This window comes from Rhea pennata, chromosome 14 (genome assembly GCF_028389875.1).
Source record: "Rhea pennata isolate bPtePen1 chromosome 14, bPtePen1.pri, whole genome shotgun sequence".
In the NCBI taxonomy this organism is placed as follows: Eukaryota; Metazoa; Chordata; class Aves; order Rheiformes; family Rheidae; genus Rhea; species Rhea pennata.
This window is the reverse complement of record NC_084676.1, coordinates 445,723-464,070: the sequence shown is the minus strand read 5'-3', so window position 1 is coordinate 464,070 and position 18,348 is coordinate 445,723. Positions and strand designations below refer to the sequence as shown.

At 54.4% G+C, this 18,348-nt stretch overlaps 1 protein-coding gene across 1 annotated transcript; it reads right to left on the bottom strand.

The window, feature by feature from the left end:
* Window positions 1-3,165: 3,165 nt before the first annotated feature.
* HBEGF (heparin binding EGF like growth factor) lies at window positions 3,166-11,259 on the bottom strand. The gene is made up of 6 exons (XM_062587588.1): window positions 11,134-11,259; window positions 10,864-11,049; window positions 8,022-8,199; window positions 5,018-5,173; window positions 4,814-4,906; window positions 3,166-3,744 (listed from the first exon to the last, which is right to left on the bottom strand). Exons 1-5 carry the CDS (start codon window positions 11,180-11,182, stop codon window positions 4,834-4,836), a joined length of 642 nt encoding a protein of 213 aa, XP_062443572.1. The 5' UTR covers window positions 11,183-11,259; the 3' UTR covers window positions 3,166-3,744; window positions 4,814-4,833.
* Between the last annotated feature and the right edge of the window lie 7,089 nt (window positions 11,260-18,348).

Sequence of the window (18,348 nt, the reverse complement as noted above, 5' to 3'; positions counted from 1 at the left end):
CAAACCCTGTTGTTCCATGAGGGCTGAAGGCACCCAAGAGCAGCCACAGAAATGGGTGAGAGCAAGTGTTAGAGCATGAGGAGAACTGGTTATTAAATTAAATCTGAAGTTGGTATTTTGGAGGTTTCTCAGCTTTAAACCTCAGTCTGGGGGAGGATCTGTCCTTTGGGGAGGTGTTCTGCAGGCTGCAGGACTCCCTTCTGAGAGCATGAGACCTCTGCCAGCACCAAACCAGAGCCAGCCTCTGGGAGGGGATTCGGGGGCATCCTGGGGCAGAGCGAGGTGATGGTGCTTGGTGACTGGGAGCAAGGTTCCTTACCTGCAGCCAAACCACACACGGGTGTCAAAGGGAAGTGAAGGGAGACTCCAGAGGTCACAGCAGTGAATCAGTGCTGGAGTCAGCAGCCGAGGCCAGTGGGCTTGACAACTTGAGAGCCAGGAAATGCAGTGGCTGGTGACATATAAGGGGGTTTTCTTTTTCCTCCCCTCCCCTCCTCTCCTCTCCTCTCCTCTCCTCTCCTCTCCTCTCCTCTCCTCTCCTCTCCTCCTGGCTCCATGCCAGAGGAGGCAAAAGGCTAGGCTGCTGGAGGGTAGTGGGAGGCTGAAACTTGCATTCCCCAAGACCTCGCTTTGCGTAGCTGTAGCCAGCTCTTTGCTTAGCTGGCTGCCAGCATGTCCAGCTCCTATCTAGGTGGACAGCAGAGTCAGGGCTGGGGGATCTGGGGGCTCATGCCCAGAGAGACCAGTGCCAGTGGGATACAGACTCAGGCAGCCCCTGGAGGGGCCCAGCACCCAGGTGCCTCTCTCCATTGCTCAGGCAGCCTCAGTGCCTGTGCCTGAGCTTCCATCTAAGGGACCATGGACACAGACTGGCTGTTACACAGATGATCACCAGGCCACCAAACTGCTGCATATTTGGTGCAATCCTAGCACCTTCCAGCACACATTGTCCCCCAGGAGCACCTTGTGGCTTTTCACAGGAGTTGGGCATCACCAAGGTTGGGAGCTATCTCATGGATGCAGCTAGCTTTTCACTTGCCCCATCTTCAAAACGCATCTCCCATCTCTCTTGTCCCATTGAATCACCAGTCCCGAGCAGCCAGCCTGCACCAGGGGCCTGCAGAGGAGCAAAGCAGACCAGAATACACCCTTGGACTGAAAGAGAAGTGCAGATGCAGCTGGGCTCCAGGCAATGTGGAAACCATGACTCGGTCCTGATGCCTGCCCGCACTCTTCCCCATGCCCACAATGGGCCCCATGCTGTACTGCGTGGCTTGCACTGAGAAAGCTCCTGCCCTGAGAACTGTCCCTCCCAGCCAACCCAGCGCCCCAGCTGTGCTGGGAGCATCTTCCTCCTCTCTGATACCACCCAGATAGGGAAGGAGCTGTGGCTGGCCAATGTCACTCCCATGGAGCAGATCCAAAGCCAGGGGCTGGTTTGATAGTCTAAGGAGGTGCCCTATAGCTTGCTTTCCCCCTCAGCGGTGGTGACCTTTGCTCCATCACAGACTGGGTCGTGGCAGGGGGGCAGGTGTTTCCTCTTTACCCCCAGGCTCCCCATGCAGAGCACCCTGGGCTGGGATCCCTGCCTGCTTCAGGTCAGCAATTCCTGCTGTCAGCCTGGCTGGGCTTTGCAAAGACTCTTACCCTCGCTTCCAAGCCTCCCGCTCACTGCTTTCCAGCCAGAGCAAAAAAATCAGCATAAAAATGCCAGCTGTCTGCAGAAAAACCTTCTGTCTGAGCTCTTTCCAGTGCCTGCCTGGCCTGGCCACCCAGAGCCCTAGGGCAGGCAAAGCTGGCCAGGAGGAAAGGCAGAAAGGGCCTGGAGGTTGGTGTGGGAAACTCCAGCATAGCCGAGCCAACAGCCCTGGAGCAGTGGCACTGCAGGAAGGCAAGGACTTGGCATGCTGACTCAGAGCAGAAGAGCCTCCTGGGCAGCAATCAGAGACATTATATGCTTAATAAATATTCAAAAGGCCCAAAGTTTGGAGGCTCCAGTTCAACCAGCCTTCCTACAGCATTAAGGTCTGGGATGGCCCAAAGCAGAACCAGAAGCTTGCTTCCCCAGCTCTGGAATTTGGACCACAGTGAAAGCTCCTGGCAGCTGCTATCCAGGTGATAACATACAAGGTTATCCCTCACTACCCGCCAGCTTCCTTTCTGCAACAGCCACATGCTTCAGCTCTTCTATCTTGGGAAGCCCTGGAGAACCAAGCAATTGCTTCATTCCCCATTCCCACGCCCCAGGTTCTGCTACATTAAAACTTGCCAGCTGTTCAAGAAGAATGAACTAATAAGATTACTTCCTTATCACCCCCTTCCACCAGCAACCAATGACTGGAAAGCCAGTTTTATGCTTTGCCAGAGCTAAATTCTGGCCAAATTAGTCAAAAAAAAAAAAAAAAAAAAAAAAAAAAAAAAAAAAAAGCTCTGCAAACTACCCACTTCCACTGCTTCAGGGCAAGTTGTAGGAACACGAGTGGAAAATGCCAACACAGCATTCCCCTTTGAAAACTTGGTTCAGCATCTACTAGATCAAAAGGGGCTGGAGGAAAGCAGATTTCCGGCAGGGAGGCAGCCATTTTTCTCTGCTTTGAGGCTCTCTGCTGGAGCCATCAGCTCACACCCCTCTTGGCTCTTCTAGAGGAAGCTCAAAGAAGAGGAAACAAATGATTTGAGGTGTTACTTATACTGCCTACTTGGGACCAGTTCCCAACCACTGTCTAGAACAATGTTCACAGGAACAACTCTGGCCCTTAGAGGCCTACAGCAACTGAGGCCTTTAGCCACACCAGGAACAACCGAAATCTTCTGTGAGGGAAGGGGTGCTGGGTAGCTGTGAGAGTTCACTTTTGAGTTTTAGCCTAATACTGGCTTAAAACCAGAAATCAGTCCTATTTACATTTATCAGGCTGAAAAGAGCAGTAAGAATGGCCAAACTGGCACCAGAGTAGAACTCTGCTCAGCTTCAGCAGGAGCACTCAATTTTGCTCTGCTGCACCTTGGAGGACAGCACAAGCAGGACCAGCAGATTCTGCAGCTTACTCCAGATTTATGACAGATACACCTCAATATTTTTGAGATACCCTATCAAGGCAGGCATGTTGTTACAGTTTTCAGAGATCCAACTCCTTTCCACCCATCATTAAATTAACAACCCAAGTGTTTGTTACAAAGTGTTATTTATTAGAATATTACATTGCACTTAAAAATAAGGGAGGTCTGACCTTGTTGTCTTGTCCTACATAAAGGTTGCAGGGCCAGACCTCTAATAAATATAAATACTATGTACAGTTTATCTAAAATAAATATATAATTTAAAAATGAAAAATATCTTGTTAAATAGCTGTTACCCCCCTCCCCTCCTGCACCTAAGAAAGCCCCCGGCCCAACCTCTTCAGCCTTTCACAGTTTGTTCCTCGTTGTGCGCTGCAGTGGGCAGCCCTGAGCTGCTGGGTAACCCCTCTGCCGATGGCCAGTAGGTCCCTCCTGCCTGTCCGCAAAGCCAGCCTGGCCAGCTCCGCAGCACAGCAGGAAAGCCTACCCCGCAGAGAGGGTCTCTCCTGTGCCTCTTTCATCCTGCCGCTGAGCTTGCTGCAGTGACACCACTGCCTGACCAAAGCTGCAAACCAGGTGCTGTCCTGCCATTCCAGTAAGCCCCTGATGTGCTGCGGAGGTCCCAGGGATTGTGCTGGCTCCGTGGTTTGTGTCTTCCAGGAGGTAGAACTGCTTTAGTGCCGACTCCTGGAATAGCATCACAGGCAAGTTAGTTTTGCAGTCTTGTGCCAGGTACCCAGCAAAAAAACACTGCCCTCCACTGCTCCTGGCTGCAGAGCTGAACAGTTTCTGGAGTCCCATCCAGCCCGGAGAGGAGGGTTCTGGTTGCTGCAGAAACCCCAGCAGTAGCCAAAGGCACTTGATGCCTTGTGGGATGAGGCCCAAAAGTCTCCAAGGCAGGATGCCAGGGGAGAACTGTAACTAGCCATCACGCATCGTTTCCTCTATGGCTCCCATCCAGGGACCACAGTGTTTTCCCTCTCCCATCAACATATCTTCCCTCCACCCTTCCTTTTTTTTTGGGGGGTGGGGGGAAGGAGGGGGAACGGCAATGAAAAACTTGCTCTGAAGCCCCTTCCCCAAAACACAACTCATTGCAAATCAAGTCATATCAACAGTAAAGATCTCTCCCCAAACATTGCCCACCAAGTAATAAGCAACCTTACAGAAACCCTTAGAAGACAGTACTTCATCCCACAAGGAATAAAGTATTTTCCTTGATTAAAAAGAGAAACAGCTGTAGTGTAAATGGGAGCACACTTAATGTCAGAGTTTGGCCCAGAAAAGGAAACCTACAAGCCACCAACCCAGCCACCACTGTTATGTGGCCTCTTCTGGGGTGGAGCACACTCAACTATCCAGTTACATAGTATGGACCCAGTAGTAAGACACTCCCATGCCCAGCTGCAAGGCATGAAGTTGGAGCAAGTAAAAAGCAAATGGCAAGTGGGAGTGAAAAGGAAGTATTTTTGCCTGTATGAGCAAGAGGGATATTGGGGCTCCAAGAAGGAGGGGAGGAAAGGAAAAGGGGCAGCTGGAGCCACCTGCAGCATTCAGGGCTCAGCCAGAAGGACTTGGGCTAAATCCTGCTAACAGATTCCCCAGACTCAGACCACCTTTGAGCACTGTTTGACTCCTGTGCAGGATTAATAAGCCAAGACATGGTATTCTCCCCATGCTGGGAAAGCCAGAAGGAACAAACTGAGCATCTGAACACTCTACAGCACCCAAGCCCCATGGTAAGCCATGGTCTTACCTTGCCAGCGCCCGGCATCCTCAGTGGTTCACAGTGATGCCCAGCTTGATTTTCTCTTCATTTTCTACATCATAGACACCCCTTTTGTGGCACCTGGGAAGCCAAGCAAAGATGCTCAGAGCATGGAATGCCCCCTGTCACAATCCCCTGCCCATAGCCCTTCCTGGGTGATGGTTCTGACAGTGCAGCCCCCATCCTGCTTACCTCAGCATCAGCAGAGCTGCAATGATGATGAGACACAAGGAGGATAGGACCACAGCAACAACAGCCAGTGCAGTGGTGTGGTCATATGTGCTGGGGGGATGCTCCACGGGGAGTGAGAGGCCATGACATCTCTCACCATGATATCCTGGCTGGCATCTGGGCAAGAAGGAAAGTTTTAAAGAACAGTCATGATCAAGCACAACAGGGCATCAGCATATTTTGCTGTGAGGCACAGTTGCCTCTTTGAGCCACAGTCCTACCCCACCCTAAGCCAGGAGGTCTGGTGCCCACCTTGTCCTTCTGCCTCACTGTTAAGTTGTTCTCTTGCTCTGTATCTCTGTCCCAAACATCGTATTAAGATGCCCAGTAAGGCCATGACCTTCCCCACAGTGCAAGGCACTGGGGTCCAGGTTCTTCCCAATAGCCTACAAAGTAGAGCTAGGCTGGTTGGACCACCTCTGCATGACAGCCAGTCCCCTCACACACAGATGTCAGACACAACAAGGGCTGCAGAAGGGGACCACTGAGGGCAAGACATGGCTGCCCATGGCACACAGGAGTGTGGCATGCAACCACCCATGGCACAGCAAACCATGCCACCTGCTTTCTGCAAAGGTGAGGTCCTGTGCAAGGAAGTGGGAAATAACCTCTAGAGATGGGGCAAAGCTCAGCACTTCCCTCCAAGCAGGTTTCTCCAATGCTCTCAGCCAGCCAGAGCTAACAGAGAAGTCCAAGTGCCCTGCAGGCTCGGGATGTTGCTCATGTAACAGAAATAAAGTTCCCCTCGGAGCTGTGAGGCAGCCACCCAAACCCTCCTTGTGAGTCAACGCCTATTGATGTAACCAGCTGAATAAACTCAACGCCACATACCCTCAGCAGATCTGGGCAGGGACATGAGCTTATCTCCAACGTGCGGACTCAATCCAGACCTCCTGCCTGGCTTGCTGAGCTTACAGAGAGCTCCAGGAATACCATGCCAGACACCAACATCACCTTCTGCCCCAGATGGCTGCTTTGGACACAGGCAGAGATAGAGCCACCTCTCAGCAGTGCTCAAGGACCTGGGCTGAGGCATCATCCCCAGCTCACCTAAGCCCTGGGGCCAGCCACAGGAAGTAAAGATCAAAAAGGTAGTGCAACACAGGCAGCATGGTCAGAGCCAGCTAGCTGCAGCTGAACTGCTCCCAGCCACTGAAACAGTGACTATTTGTGATTGCTCATGCAAAGTGAAACCAGGTGTCTCAGGCCTCTTTACAGGAGAAGATCGAAGCCTCGCAGAGCTCCCAGAGCAGCAGAGACAGCTTGAGCCTGCTTCAGATGAGGAAAGCTGCAAATCCCAGCTCCGGAACTGCCACACTAGGGATCCCAAGGGGGGATGGGCCACTCATCCTAAACCCACAAGGAACAGCTCTAAAGGGATAACCCAAAGATGGGTCATCAGGCTTGAGAGCCCCAGCTAGCTCCAGACACAAAGTCCAGATCGAGAGTGTTGGGTCAGCTCCCTTCAGACTTGCCCTTGCTCTAGAACTTCTTTCAGCCCCAGGAAACCGGTGACTGCTCAGGAGGAACTTGGGAAGGGGCTGCCCAGCGGCAGGCAGGAACCAGAAGGACTGTGCTCTGCAGCACGCTGGGTCAGCAGTGAAAGCCAATCCAGCAGAGATCTTCTTGCTGGCAGTCCCAATCCCCTTGCTCAAGGACCCAGCAATGACTTTGTGACAGTTTCCAGGCACAGTGAAACTAAGCGGTTCAAGCAGCTGTGCAGACCCTGATCCCTGCGGATTCCAGGACACAAGAGCTTCTGGACACTATAAGCCAGGGAGCTATTATCTTCCCCAGGCTCTGGACACAGGGCTGGGTGGCTCAGGGGATTGCCAGCAAGGAACAAAGCCTCTTATATCCACAGCTCAAACCCTGCCCATGTCAGTGGGATCAAACTTGTGTCTACGGCATTACCCAAGGTAGCAGCAGCTGGATCCAGGTGCCCAGGCAGCGAGCAAACCTTTCTCCTCCACTTGCCTCGTCTCCCCCCTGCTCTCTACCTGCAGCCCACAGATGTGGGAGGAGGAGCATGCTGCTCCTAATGGGGTGCACAGCCCCATCCTTCACTGGACATGGCATTGGCTGGCTGCCCCCCCAAGGCACTACCTCCATCCGACGCAGGCTGTGGCTGCTCTCCAAGTACCATGGCAGAGCTCAGCCTCCCACTTGGCATGGGGATGCAGTGAGGAGAGAGAGGGAACGAGCCCATTCTCAGTCCCCAGCTCTCACTCTTGAGAGCATCACTGCACAAGAGCCACGTGCCACACATGGAACAAGGGGCCAATTGTTACATGTCCTTGCAGGGGAAGCTAGTATCTTCACAGGTGCAACACCCACCTCTCATCTCCATCCCCAGTCAGCCCTGGGCCCCAGGAGCTACCCAGCTCTCAGCAGGAGCTCCCAGTAATGAGGGACAGGGCAAAGGACATGGGGTTATTGAGCCAGGAGAGGATCTCTCAAGCCAGACCTAAAGAAGGCCTCAGATGAGACTCACAGCCCACTTCAGAGGGCCAGGTACTTGGGCTTCCACTCTGAACCTAAGCCACCAAGATCACAGGAAGCCAACTTTTGGACAGCAGCCAGGCAGCTGATCCCTGGCACACGAGTCCACATTCCTGTGAGCTCCACCAGGGCAGGAGCTCACTGCATCGCGAGCCTGACTGACATCCCGTGGGCTTGACGTGGAGCTCTCGTGGGACAGGGGCTGCTCTGAGTCCCAGGCCACGAGGGATTTTGGTGGGGCTTGTTCAAAAGACAGAAACAAGGCCAGAGCAGATGCCAAAGTTTCCCGTTTGCCAAGTGACACAGGCTCAAGAAGCACACAGAATGCAAAGTCAGAGCCGTCTCCACACAGACGGGGAACATGCACTAAAAATATCTCCTACGCTCTTCCTCTGTGCAGCCTAGAGAATTCAAGGAACAATGACTAAGGCTTCCCCGGCACAGGCACACAACAGCAACTCACATGCAGGATGGAGCGCCAAGCTCTTTGATGTACTTGCATTCACCGTGAATGCAGAAGTCCTTGTACTTTCGCAGACATGGGTCTCTCTTCTTCCCCAGGCCTTTTCCCTTTCTTCTTTTATTCCCGTTCCCTTTTTTCTTGGGAGTAACCAGACCTTGAGGCTTTGACAAGAAAGCAACTGGAAGACAATTTTGAAAGGAGAACACACTTATCACCCCAATATCTCATTTGAAAGCAAAAGAGAGCAGCAAGCCCTGGACTCTGTAGCCAGCTCTGCCCTGGCATTTGCACAGCCTTTTGTTCAGCAATCTGCCCCCAAGCAGAGGTTTTTCCATCCTCCCCTCCCCCCAAGATTTTCACAAATATCATGGCCTTTCTGATTCATCAGAACAATTCAAAAGGAAATATGGGCACAAGTAACCAACCAGGAGAAAAAACAGGGCTTTATGCATCTCAAATGTTGCTATTATATACACCAGTTTCCACTGGACACAGAAGACTGCTAATTGCGTCTTTATCTAGCTTTTATTTCCCTGATCAGCATGGTCTTTTGTAAGAGCCCATTCATGATTCTGATGGACTCTCCTTCCTGTGGTTACAATGATGGCTTGCATACAGGACAAGAGCAGGATTAAAAGAGCAAGCCCAGGTCAATTTTTGATTTTTCAGAACCAAGCAGATGGCAAAGGAAGCATTCCCATGAATTACGGAGGTATTTTTAATTGCAGCACAGAATTCTGTGGTTTTCAGTGCAAGGCCAGCTCCCTGCCAAGTTGGCTATGCCAGCTGGTGGGAACCAGAGCACTGAACTCCTTAGATGCTCTCCACAGACACAAGGTGAAACCAACAACATTACTGGAATAGTTTAAGACGGACAGATGCCCCCCTTCCCCCAAAAAAATAAAAGAAAGAAAAAAAAAAATCAATCCCAGCTTGATCTCACAAGGTGCTGAAAGAGCACTTGCTGCTTGGAGAGACACTTTCCAGCCCCCCCTCCAAACCATGGCATTAAGAGCTCCTGCGAAGCTGGGAAAATACAAACTGAATCACGTACTGCATGGAAGGAGCTAGGGGAAAAGGGAAGCCGAGTTTAACCTGGCAAGTTTTAACACGCCTAATGTTTTCTCAACAACTTCCGCACATAACCAAACCCTCAGTGTGCGTAACCTTCCTCCCTGTGTGAGCGCCTCTCTTGCCACGACGCACCATTAGTGTACATGCCTAGGAAGTTATTGCACAACTTCAAGATCCTTCAAGCTAGACCTGGAGAAAACCAATACTCTGGGAAACTCTGCGGCTTGGAGAAACCCCTAGATCTGTGTGAGACATGGGGCCCTGGGACTTGCCCCAGGCTGGCAGCTGTAGCTGTCCCCTTCCCTGTGGATTATCTCCCTGCCACAGAGAGCTCCTCGCAGATATATGCTATCAGAGGGACAGGAGCGGTGCTGCTGACCCTCCAGCCTCCCTCACTGCTGCCCTTCTCTGGCATCGACCCTTGTCCCTGGAGCACTCTCCCATGTCCCTGAGCAGCAAATCCACAGAGGATTTGCATGATCTTGCTGGTAAGAAGGGGGAAACTGGTCCAGTCCAGATAGGCAGGGGGATGCCAGAGAGGCAGAGGGGATGCCACAGATCCCCCATGGCTGGGGGTATCTGTGTTGGGGGGGGGAGGGGGCAAAAAATCTGTCATCCTCAGGGCTAGAACACAGAGCAAAAGGTGCCTCTGGCACAGAAGCCAGATTTCTCTGTTTCTCTGACTATAACTTAGCTCAAAGCATCGCAAAAGTGTTCTCAGATGCTGCAACAAGCTGATTGTGCAATGCTGATTCAGCAGATACCTCGCACCCTGCACCCCAAAAGCCAGAGCCCCATCAGCCCACCCTGCTGTGGTCCTCCATTCCCATGCCTGTGAAAGCACTTGCTCTAGGACAGGATCCCCTCATTGGAGGAATGGCTGGAGGGCAGATGGAGCTTGCATCTCCTCGCTCTCCTACTGCATCTCCATCAAGGAAAGGGGCATTTCTCAAGGGCAGAACCCCCTTAGACTTGAGCGATCAGCCTGGTTTTGCAAAGCTGAGTGTTAGCACTCCAGTCTGACAGGACCAGACAGCCAGAAAGCAAAGAGGAAAAAAAATGAGAGAAGTGAGGAGGGCAAATGTTATACAGAGCGGAGCTCCTCGTGCCAGGCTACCGACCTCAGCATGCCACATGCACAAGGTTACACTGGCCTCAGTCACCCTTCCCACCCAGCAATAGCACAACCTCCATGGGAGTCACCAGGACATGCTCTCCTCCCAACCCAGGCACCCAAGCACAAACGCACAGAGAGTCTAACAGAGGAGCCGTGTCCCCAACGCCTCCAGAGAAGAGGCCGCCGGGTGACTAACCCCAGCTAGGTATGAGGAGCAGCCACCCCGTGGGCGTTGGGTGAGTCACAGCAGTCCCCTCCCCTGCAGCCACCGCTATCTGGAAGGCGGCAAAGGCAGTATGGACAGGCACGCACAGCCAGTGGGCAACACCAGCAGGCAAAGGGTGCCACGGGCACCAGGAGGGTTCTCCTTTCGCGGGGCGTGATGACAGGGCCACGGCTGCCAACCCCCTTCGCTTGGGAGCCTCAGGACTGCCGTGCCAGGGGCACTAGGGATGGCCCCACATGCCAAGCGAGGGGCTGCCAACACCCAAACACCACGCACACACCCTGGGGGCACCCAGGGCTGCCACCGCAGGGCAGGGGCACCCTCGGGTGCCGAGCCGAGCTCTCCCTCCTGGCCGAGCCGGAGCGGCCACCGCCCCCCTCTCTCCCCGCCAGGCCCGTCCCAGCCAAGCCCCGCTCCGCCAGTACCTCTCGGCAGCTCGCTCAAGTCGTCCCCGGAGGCCGCTCCGCCGCCCTCCTTCTCGGGGCTGCCGCGCAGCAGCAGCGGCGCCGTGGCCGGGACCGGCGCCCCGCCGCCGCCCTTGTGGAGCACCTCGTTGTGCAGCACGTCGCGGCCGAGCCCGCCCGCCGCCGCCGCCGCCGCCGCCGCGCACGCTGCGGAGGGAAGGGACACACGGTCAGCGAGAGCGGCGCGGCGCGGCGCAGCCCCCGGTGCGCCCGCGGCCCCCGCGCCCTCACCTGCGGCCAGCAGCGCGTGCAGCGCCACCAGCACCACCCGTGCCTCCATGCCGCGTTCCGCCGGGCTCGCTCCGCTCCGCGCCCACGTGCTGCGCCCGACCCCGCGCCGGCCGCGACTCCCGCGAGCCCGACGCCGCCGCAGCTAGAAGGCGGCGGGGCGGTGCTGCGCCTCTGCCCACCCCCCGAGTCCCCGCCCGAGGGAGTGGCTGCGGGGCGCCCCGCCACGTCCTGGGCCCGGCCCTCCCCCCGCCCCACCTTCCGCGGGCTGAGCACGGGCGGCCTAGCCGCGCCGCCGGCGTGGCGGCTGCAGGGAGCCGGCAGGCTACCCGTGCCGCTCCTCACGCTCTCGGCTGGGATCTGCGCCGCAGCTATCACGGCAGCCGGATCCCGCAGCACCCGCAGCACTCGCAGAATCGCAGAGCAGCTGAGGCTGCAGGGACCTCTGGAGATCACCTAGTCCAACCCTCCTGCTCAGGCAGGGTCACTTAGAGCACGTCGCACAGGATCGTGTCCTTGCGGGTTTTGAATATCTCCAGAGGAGACTCCACAGCCTCTCTGGGCAACCTGTTCTAGTGCTCTGTCACTGTCACTGACAGAGATGAGAGGTCCTTCGAGCCCAGCCACACTGATACCACCACCACTGCCCTCAGTGCGGGAGTGAGCAGGGCTGGACACCCTGTCAGTGCGACAGTGGGAACAGCGAAGAGCCCAAGGATGCTCTGCTGTCCAACAGAGCTGGAATCAGTAAGAGGGCTGTGCTAAAACTGTAGAGGAGAACAAATGGTTTAGAAAAAGCCTCTTGCTCACCCTGCAACGAGACCATCGCACAATTCCTGTTTGGAGCTGTAACCTACTTCTGCCATTAGCAATGGAGATGACATCCTGTTAGGGGACAGAATTTCACCCACGTGCACTTCATTCCCATGCCACCCAAAACTGGAGACGGGAGGACAGTCTTCAGGGCAGTCGGAGAAGATGGTAGAGATCTTTCTTGCTGGAGGACAGAAGGCCCAGACCCACCTCTGTGCCTACATGGGGAGCCCATTAAACAGGTTGATTCATGGCTTCATCTCGCAATCCTACATGAACCTGTCTTAATTAGCTGATTTCCCTGGCTCCTGGTGTTGTGGTGCTTGGTTCTGGTCTGTGGCATTTGTGTTTGGGGGCTGGCTATGTTTCAATCCATCTCTTTTATTGTGCTGAGAATCACTTTGACTCTTGTTTTGTTTGGCCTTGTTTTCATCCCAGGTGACAGGCTAGAAAACAGCGATGACGCCAAGTGTAGGGCAAGCAAGGCGGCTTTGCATTGTTCCAGGTCACATTTGGGATGGCCACATCCCCCTGATTGTTCCTCGTGGCAGATCCAATTCCCAAGTCCTGAACCCTGGTGCCAGTTTCAGTTCAGCGAGGCCCAGGAGCAGTGTGATTAAATATTCCTGTGATTGTTGTTGTTGTCTCCAAGGAATACTGCCGGATTTGGTAAACCCCCCCCCCCACCCTCATTCTTGCTCAAACTTGACTTTTGCAATTGTTTGCTGGATGTTGTTTCTTCCGGCTCCTCCAGTCATCATCAGCCTTAAAGTATTTGGCAGCCAGAACTGCTAGTGCAGGCGAGATGAGTTCATCACAACGCAGCGATTCCTGCTGATCTGACCAACAAAGGTGTTGGTTGCCTCGAAGACTCTCATGCTATTTGTTTCCTAGTTATGTAACTGCTTCGGAAAGGGGTTTGTTTCCCTCGGCGTTCCCTGACACATGCCACCAAAATCCCCCTGAGAGGTCTTACAGAGCTGATGTGTGAGACTTGTAGGAGGTGTGTTTGCTGACTTCCCTGTTGCAATAAAAAGCCAGTGAGCAAGTTAGGATAGGAAGGCAGCAGGTCCATCATTTGTGAAGGAGACTTTTTTATTGCACTTCTGAATCTACACAAAATGTTTATGTCTCTGGCTCAGAGGGTGGGCAGCTGTAAAGAGTTGTGTTTTGAGGCTATGGTTCATGCAAAGAGACCTAGAAGACCACGTAACATTGGAAGCACACTCTCCTGGTTGGGCTGTGCAGCCCTTAGGGATGACATACAGAATCACAGAATCACAGAATCGGTAAGGTTGGAAGGGACCTCTGGAGATCATCTAGTCCACCCCCCCCTCAAGCAGGATCACCTAGACATAATGAGATGTGTCAGGTCTCACTTTTGCCTGGTGAACCAGGGCTGAATTTAAGTCGCCATATTTCCTGATTGATACCTAGGCACAGAGGCAGTCTTGATGGGACTAGTGGGATGAGCAGCTGTACCTGTCAATTGGTAACAAAGGAGTGGGTTGGCTTTTTCCTCTGGTTTTCTGCTTAGAGATATGAAGCAGACCCTGAAATCCTTCATCTGTGCCCCTGGGACAGGGCAGGGCTGGTGTTTTTTGGCCTTTTTCTCTTAAGCAGCAAACCTTTTGCATCTGTCATTCCTGTCCACCTCCTTCCAACCTCTCCCATCTGCATCCTAAAGCCCTCCTGCAGCCACCAACAGCCCTCATGGCCTGAAGACCTTCTACTGGCTTCCAAGAATGTAGGCGTTACAAGCTCACCTGCTCTAAACCTCAGGATGAGTTTCTGCACACTCACCTGCCTTATCCTGCCTGCATACTCTCTGCCTTGCTGCCCTATGGTCCTTGCATCTGGGGAGCAAAGGAGCCAGCTGTGAGTCCTGCAGGACTGAGCCCTCTCCCAGCCACAGCACCATCATCAGAGCATTCAAACTCTACTAATGAGACCTCAGGAAGACCTGCAAGAAGATTGGTGTGCTCTGAAGCCCTGCCCCTCTTCTCATCTGATCAAACAGCTGATATTGCTGCTTTTGCAACTTTGCCTTGCTTCCATCCACAGCCCATCAAGGCTGCAGCACGGCTCCTGTGTGTGTATGGTAATAGTGAGGCCAATAAAAGTGTTGTTATGCCCTGGAAACACTTTCATGACTCTTGCTCAAGATAGGTCAGCCCTTGCTAACTGGCTGAAATTGGGCAGACACTGCCAGCCTGTTACCCTGCCAGTGTCAGAGTGGTTTCAGGGGCTATTCCTGGCCTTGGGCCTGTGCCAGTTCCAGTGGGTTTATGAATGCATTTTTTTTCCTGTTCTCCAAACTGCCTTTCTCTCTGGCTACTGTGTGAAAAGACCTTTTGCAAACAGAGGAGAAAAAAGACTGAAAAAACTTGGTCATTCAAGAAGAACTGAGGCAGAGGCCAAGCTCAAAGCCCTGTCCAATATATCAAGGAAACACCTTGGAAAAGATAAAGATGTTTACAGATGCCTTTCATCTCCTCTCCTTGCAGCGGTGTATTGAAAACCAGGTAGAAAACAAATCCCAGTACAAACACGATCTTTCTGGGTTCCTGCATTCCTTTTGCACTGCGGCTGTGCCTTGCAAAGCTGTCTTCGCTAAAGCGCTCTGTTTGCATCAGGGCCCTCACTTGCTTGTGACATGAAAAGATGTTGCATAGGGAAAGCAGCAGCTGCTCCAGGCTCCAGCTTCCCCAGCCACTCCTCTGGGAACGTCTGGAACAGGGCTGGGTACTGGAGGCTGGGATCTACCCTGTGGTCCACGCCAACATGCACACCCCTCTGATGGCATTCACCTGTGCCCTCAAAGCAAACCACAGCTCAGCTTTTCCATGCGACCTGCACAGGTGGCTGCTAGCAGGCTGCATGAAAGTTGCCGCAGAGTGCATGGTATGCAAACTGCCCGTTCACATGCCATGGCACACTCCTTAGCAAACAGTCTTATCGCAGAGCAAACAACTATGCTGGGGCATGAAGCCCAACCGGAGGTGGCCAAGGCAGCAGTGGGTTCCCCTAAGACAGGAGCTCTGTGGAGCACCCAAGCTATCGCCCACTGACTTGTGCCTGAAGAAGACAGGGGAAGTGGGAAAAAAGGGCCAGTGTTAAAATGGAAGAACAAAGTGGGAATTTGGGATGTAGAAGGAGGAGTGTGTTGGAGAGGTAAGGAGGACAGGACATCCAACAGAGGAGAGAACATGTGTGGCATATTCCTGGCAAGGCAGGGAACGATTTTTTTCAGGATGGGATAGCCTACGGGTGCAGGGCTGGCCTGCAAGGCCAGAATGAAACCCCCGGGTCGTCGCAGCATCCTGTTTCCACCCAAGTGGACTTACATCGGGGGACATGTGCAGCAGGCAGCATGGCTGTGGGTGCAGGGCTTGGGGGTCACGGCAGCCCTAAGGCTGACGAAGGCCATGCAGTGCTCCATGGTTCATTCGGGACATGAAAACACTGTTGCTCGGGCCAGGCTCCCTCCTGTGACCAACTGGGGAAATCACAGCCCAGCAAGAGCAACTCGTTTGCCTTGGCAACAGCTCCTCCCCATCTTTGTCCTGCAACTTGGCCAAGGGCAGCTCACAGAGCAGGACCCTTCCAGGCTCCAGCCTCTGCGACCACCAGCAGGCCTTGCAGCAGGCAGAGGAAAGGCATGTCTCCTCATCCCCCATCCCCAACTTGCTCAAAGGAGCAGGGAGTCTCTGGAAAGCAAGGCATCTGCCGCAGCAAACCCACCTTGGGAGCATGTAGCACCCCGGGAATAAACCTCCTGGGTGGTTTGCTGTGAACCTGCTGCCAGGATACCCAGTCCTCTTGCAGGTGGCAAAGGTTTACCAAAGTGCTCACGCGGGCTCCGCTGCTGTGGGACCGTGGGATGGTCCCATTGCTGCTCTGTGTGTGCTGCAAACAGGGGCCAGATGAAGACAGCCCGATTCAGTGGCTGCTGGTACAAGAATAAAGCTGGTAGCAGGGCTAGGAGGGCAGGAAGGAGCAGTGGGATGAGGCTCTGGGCAGAGGAGAGATGTAGAGTAGATCTGGTTGTAGTTTTAGGATAATGGGGTTGATGGTGAAGGCTTGGGGGAATGAAGGGGTAAGGGATAGAATATAGACATTTAAACAAAGTAGCAGGAAAGCCCTCCTTGAGGTGGAAATGGGCTCTAAATGAAGCATGGGTGCCACCCCTAAGCCTTTTGAGGGTAACTGGTCAGGGTAGAAAAGACACTGAACAGAGCATGCGAGCAATGCTCCCTTCCCTGCTCAGAGGGTCTGCCATCCTCTCACACCATCCTGCTCAGTGCCAGGCCTACTGCCAGCACATCCCTGGCTTTGGCTCCCAGCTCCTGGCCCACCAAGCCTGAGCTGTGGTCGCTTCAAAGCAGACCCCAGCACCCACCAAGGTGTTGTGTTGTGTACCCCTCAGCCCGAGGGCTTGCACTTATGGCCACCCATGCTCCCTCCTGAAACGTGACTTCTCCCATGGTGGCACCTGGCTCCATGCCAGGCTGCTCCCAGGACCATCTCCTGCACAAGCTGACTGGTTCCCGTACAAACAGGCAGTGTTTGTCCGGGTGTTTGGGTTGCGCATTGCGGTATTTGCACTGTATACAATGGGGCTGTTTGTTTGCAAAGAGTGAAGGTAGCAAAATCTCAAGGTGGCATGCTCTGCTGCATGTTGTGGCAACACGGCGGGCTTGTCTCCGTCCAGCCTCGGCCCGGGAGCTGCACAGATCCAGGGGGATAGAGCTGCGCTCTCCGTGGGCAGCCTGTTCCCCTGGCACTGCCAGTGTGGGACGTGAAGGGCTGCCTGCCACCATCCTGTGGGGAACATGGGAGCCAGTGCCATCCTAGGACAGTGATGCTTGATGCTCTCCCATGCCAGAAGCACAGGGGGAGATGAACATGCACCTTGGCACTGCACCTCCAGGCTCCTTGGCCAAGAAACCAGATCTGGATTTAGATAATATCTCCCAAAAGCTTCTGCTTTCCTCTCATCCCAGGCAGTTTGGGGGCATTTTCCCCACTTAGAGCCCCTTTGGCCCTCCTGCATAGTGACTACCACTGCCTGACCAGCCTAGCTGAGGAGGGCCAGTTGCCAGCATGTGCTGGCTATGGAGGCCAGCGTGAGTGAGTCGGCAAGGCTTCAAGGTAGCCCATGGACCATGGGAGTGCAAGGTGGGCTATTTGGCCTGTTCCAACGGTGGTACTGAGCCTGGTCTGGCAGAGGGGCAAAAGAGGAGTGTTGAGCTCTGTGGGTGAGCCTGGTCTGTGGTACCAGCCGTACCAGCCACCCTTTGCCCAAAAGGCCAACACGGATGTGCCCACATCCTTCCTCCTTGCGGACACTGCAACATCCGCTCTCCTGCCTCATCCCAGCGCTGACGTCCTCCACACGCCATGGCAGCTGTTGCCTCATTTAGCATGGTGGTGACACATCTCTGCCATTCTGTCGTGAGCCTCTCCAACCTCTCCCTGTCCCTGGCAGACCCTGCTTGCCCCACACTATATTTTCTTGGTGATGCCACATCCTTCCCCGTCACACTTCCCTGGCAGTGAGGAGACTGTGCTGTGCTGCAACTCTCTTCTTGGGAAGGGCTACCAGGGGCCGGGGGCTTCCTATGTGTTACCTGCAGGCCCATATTTCCTGGTATGTGTGCTGATGCCATGGGCAGGCAGCCAGCACCAACCTTGCTAGCTGCCCCTCGAAGCCTGCTTGGATTGGGGAGGGGGCAGGTGGCCCGGGACTGCATTGGTCCCTCCAGAGCACCAAGATGGTGTTGCGGCAGGTCACAGTCCAGTTTGGACCCCAAAAAGGAGGCTGGAGAGAGTGGTGGGAGCTGATGCATTCAGTCAGGAAGTTAAGACCCTTGTTTATCTAGGATGTGTGGATGTCCCCAGTGGCAGGGAAGCTGCGGTGCGGATAGCCTTGAGCCGCTGGCTCCCATGTGCTCACTGGCACGCCTGCCTCAGGTCTCTTGCTCCATCTACCCTCCCAAGCAGCCCCAGGACTGTCAGATCTCCAGCGCCGCCCCCCCCCCTCCCCCCCCCCCCAAACAAGTAGCCAGTACAGTGAAATGGCAAAGGCCTGAGGGAATGGCAGGGAGCCAAAGAGCGCAAGAGGTTAAGGCAGCGCTGTGTCCCAGATGCCAGCAGCTGAGCTACAGGTGAGCCCTGTCCTCAGGGCTTTTGGGGGGCTGCCTTGCTGCTGCTCCACTTTTGGCAACTGCTGCAGCCCTTCAGGGTCTCACATGGTGCTGGACTGGAAAGGAGTGGTGCAGGGGCTCCATGCGGAGAGCCTGGGAGCTGCTTTTGCACCCTGAGTGGGGAGGGCGGTCAGGTGCGGTGGGAGCTGGATGTACTGGGGCCCGTGAAGCTGACCGCTGTGTTTTGATATCACTG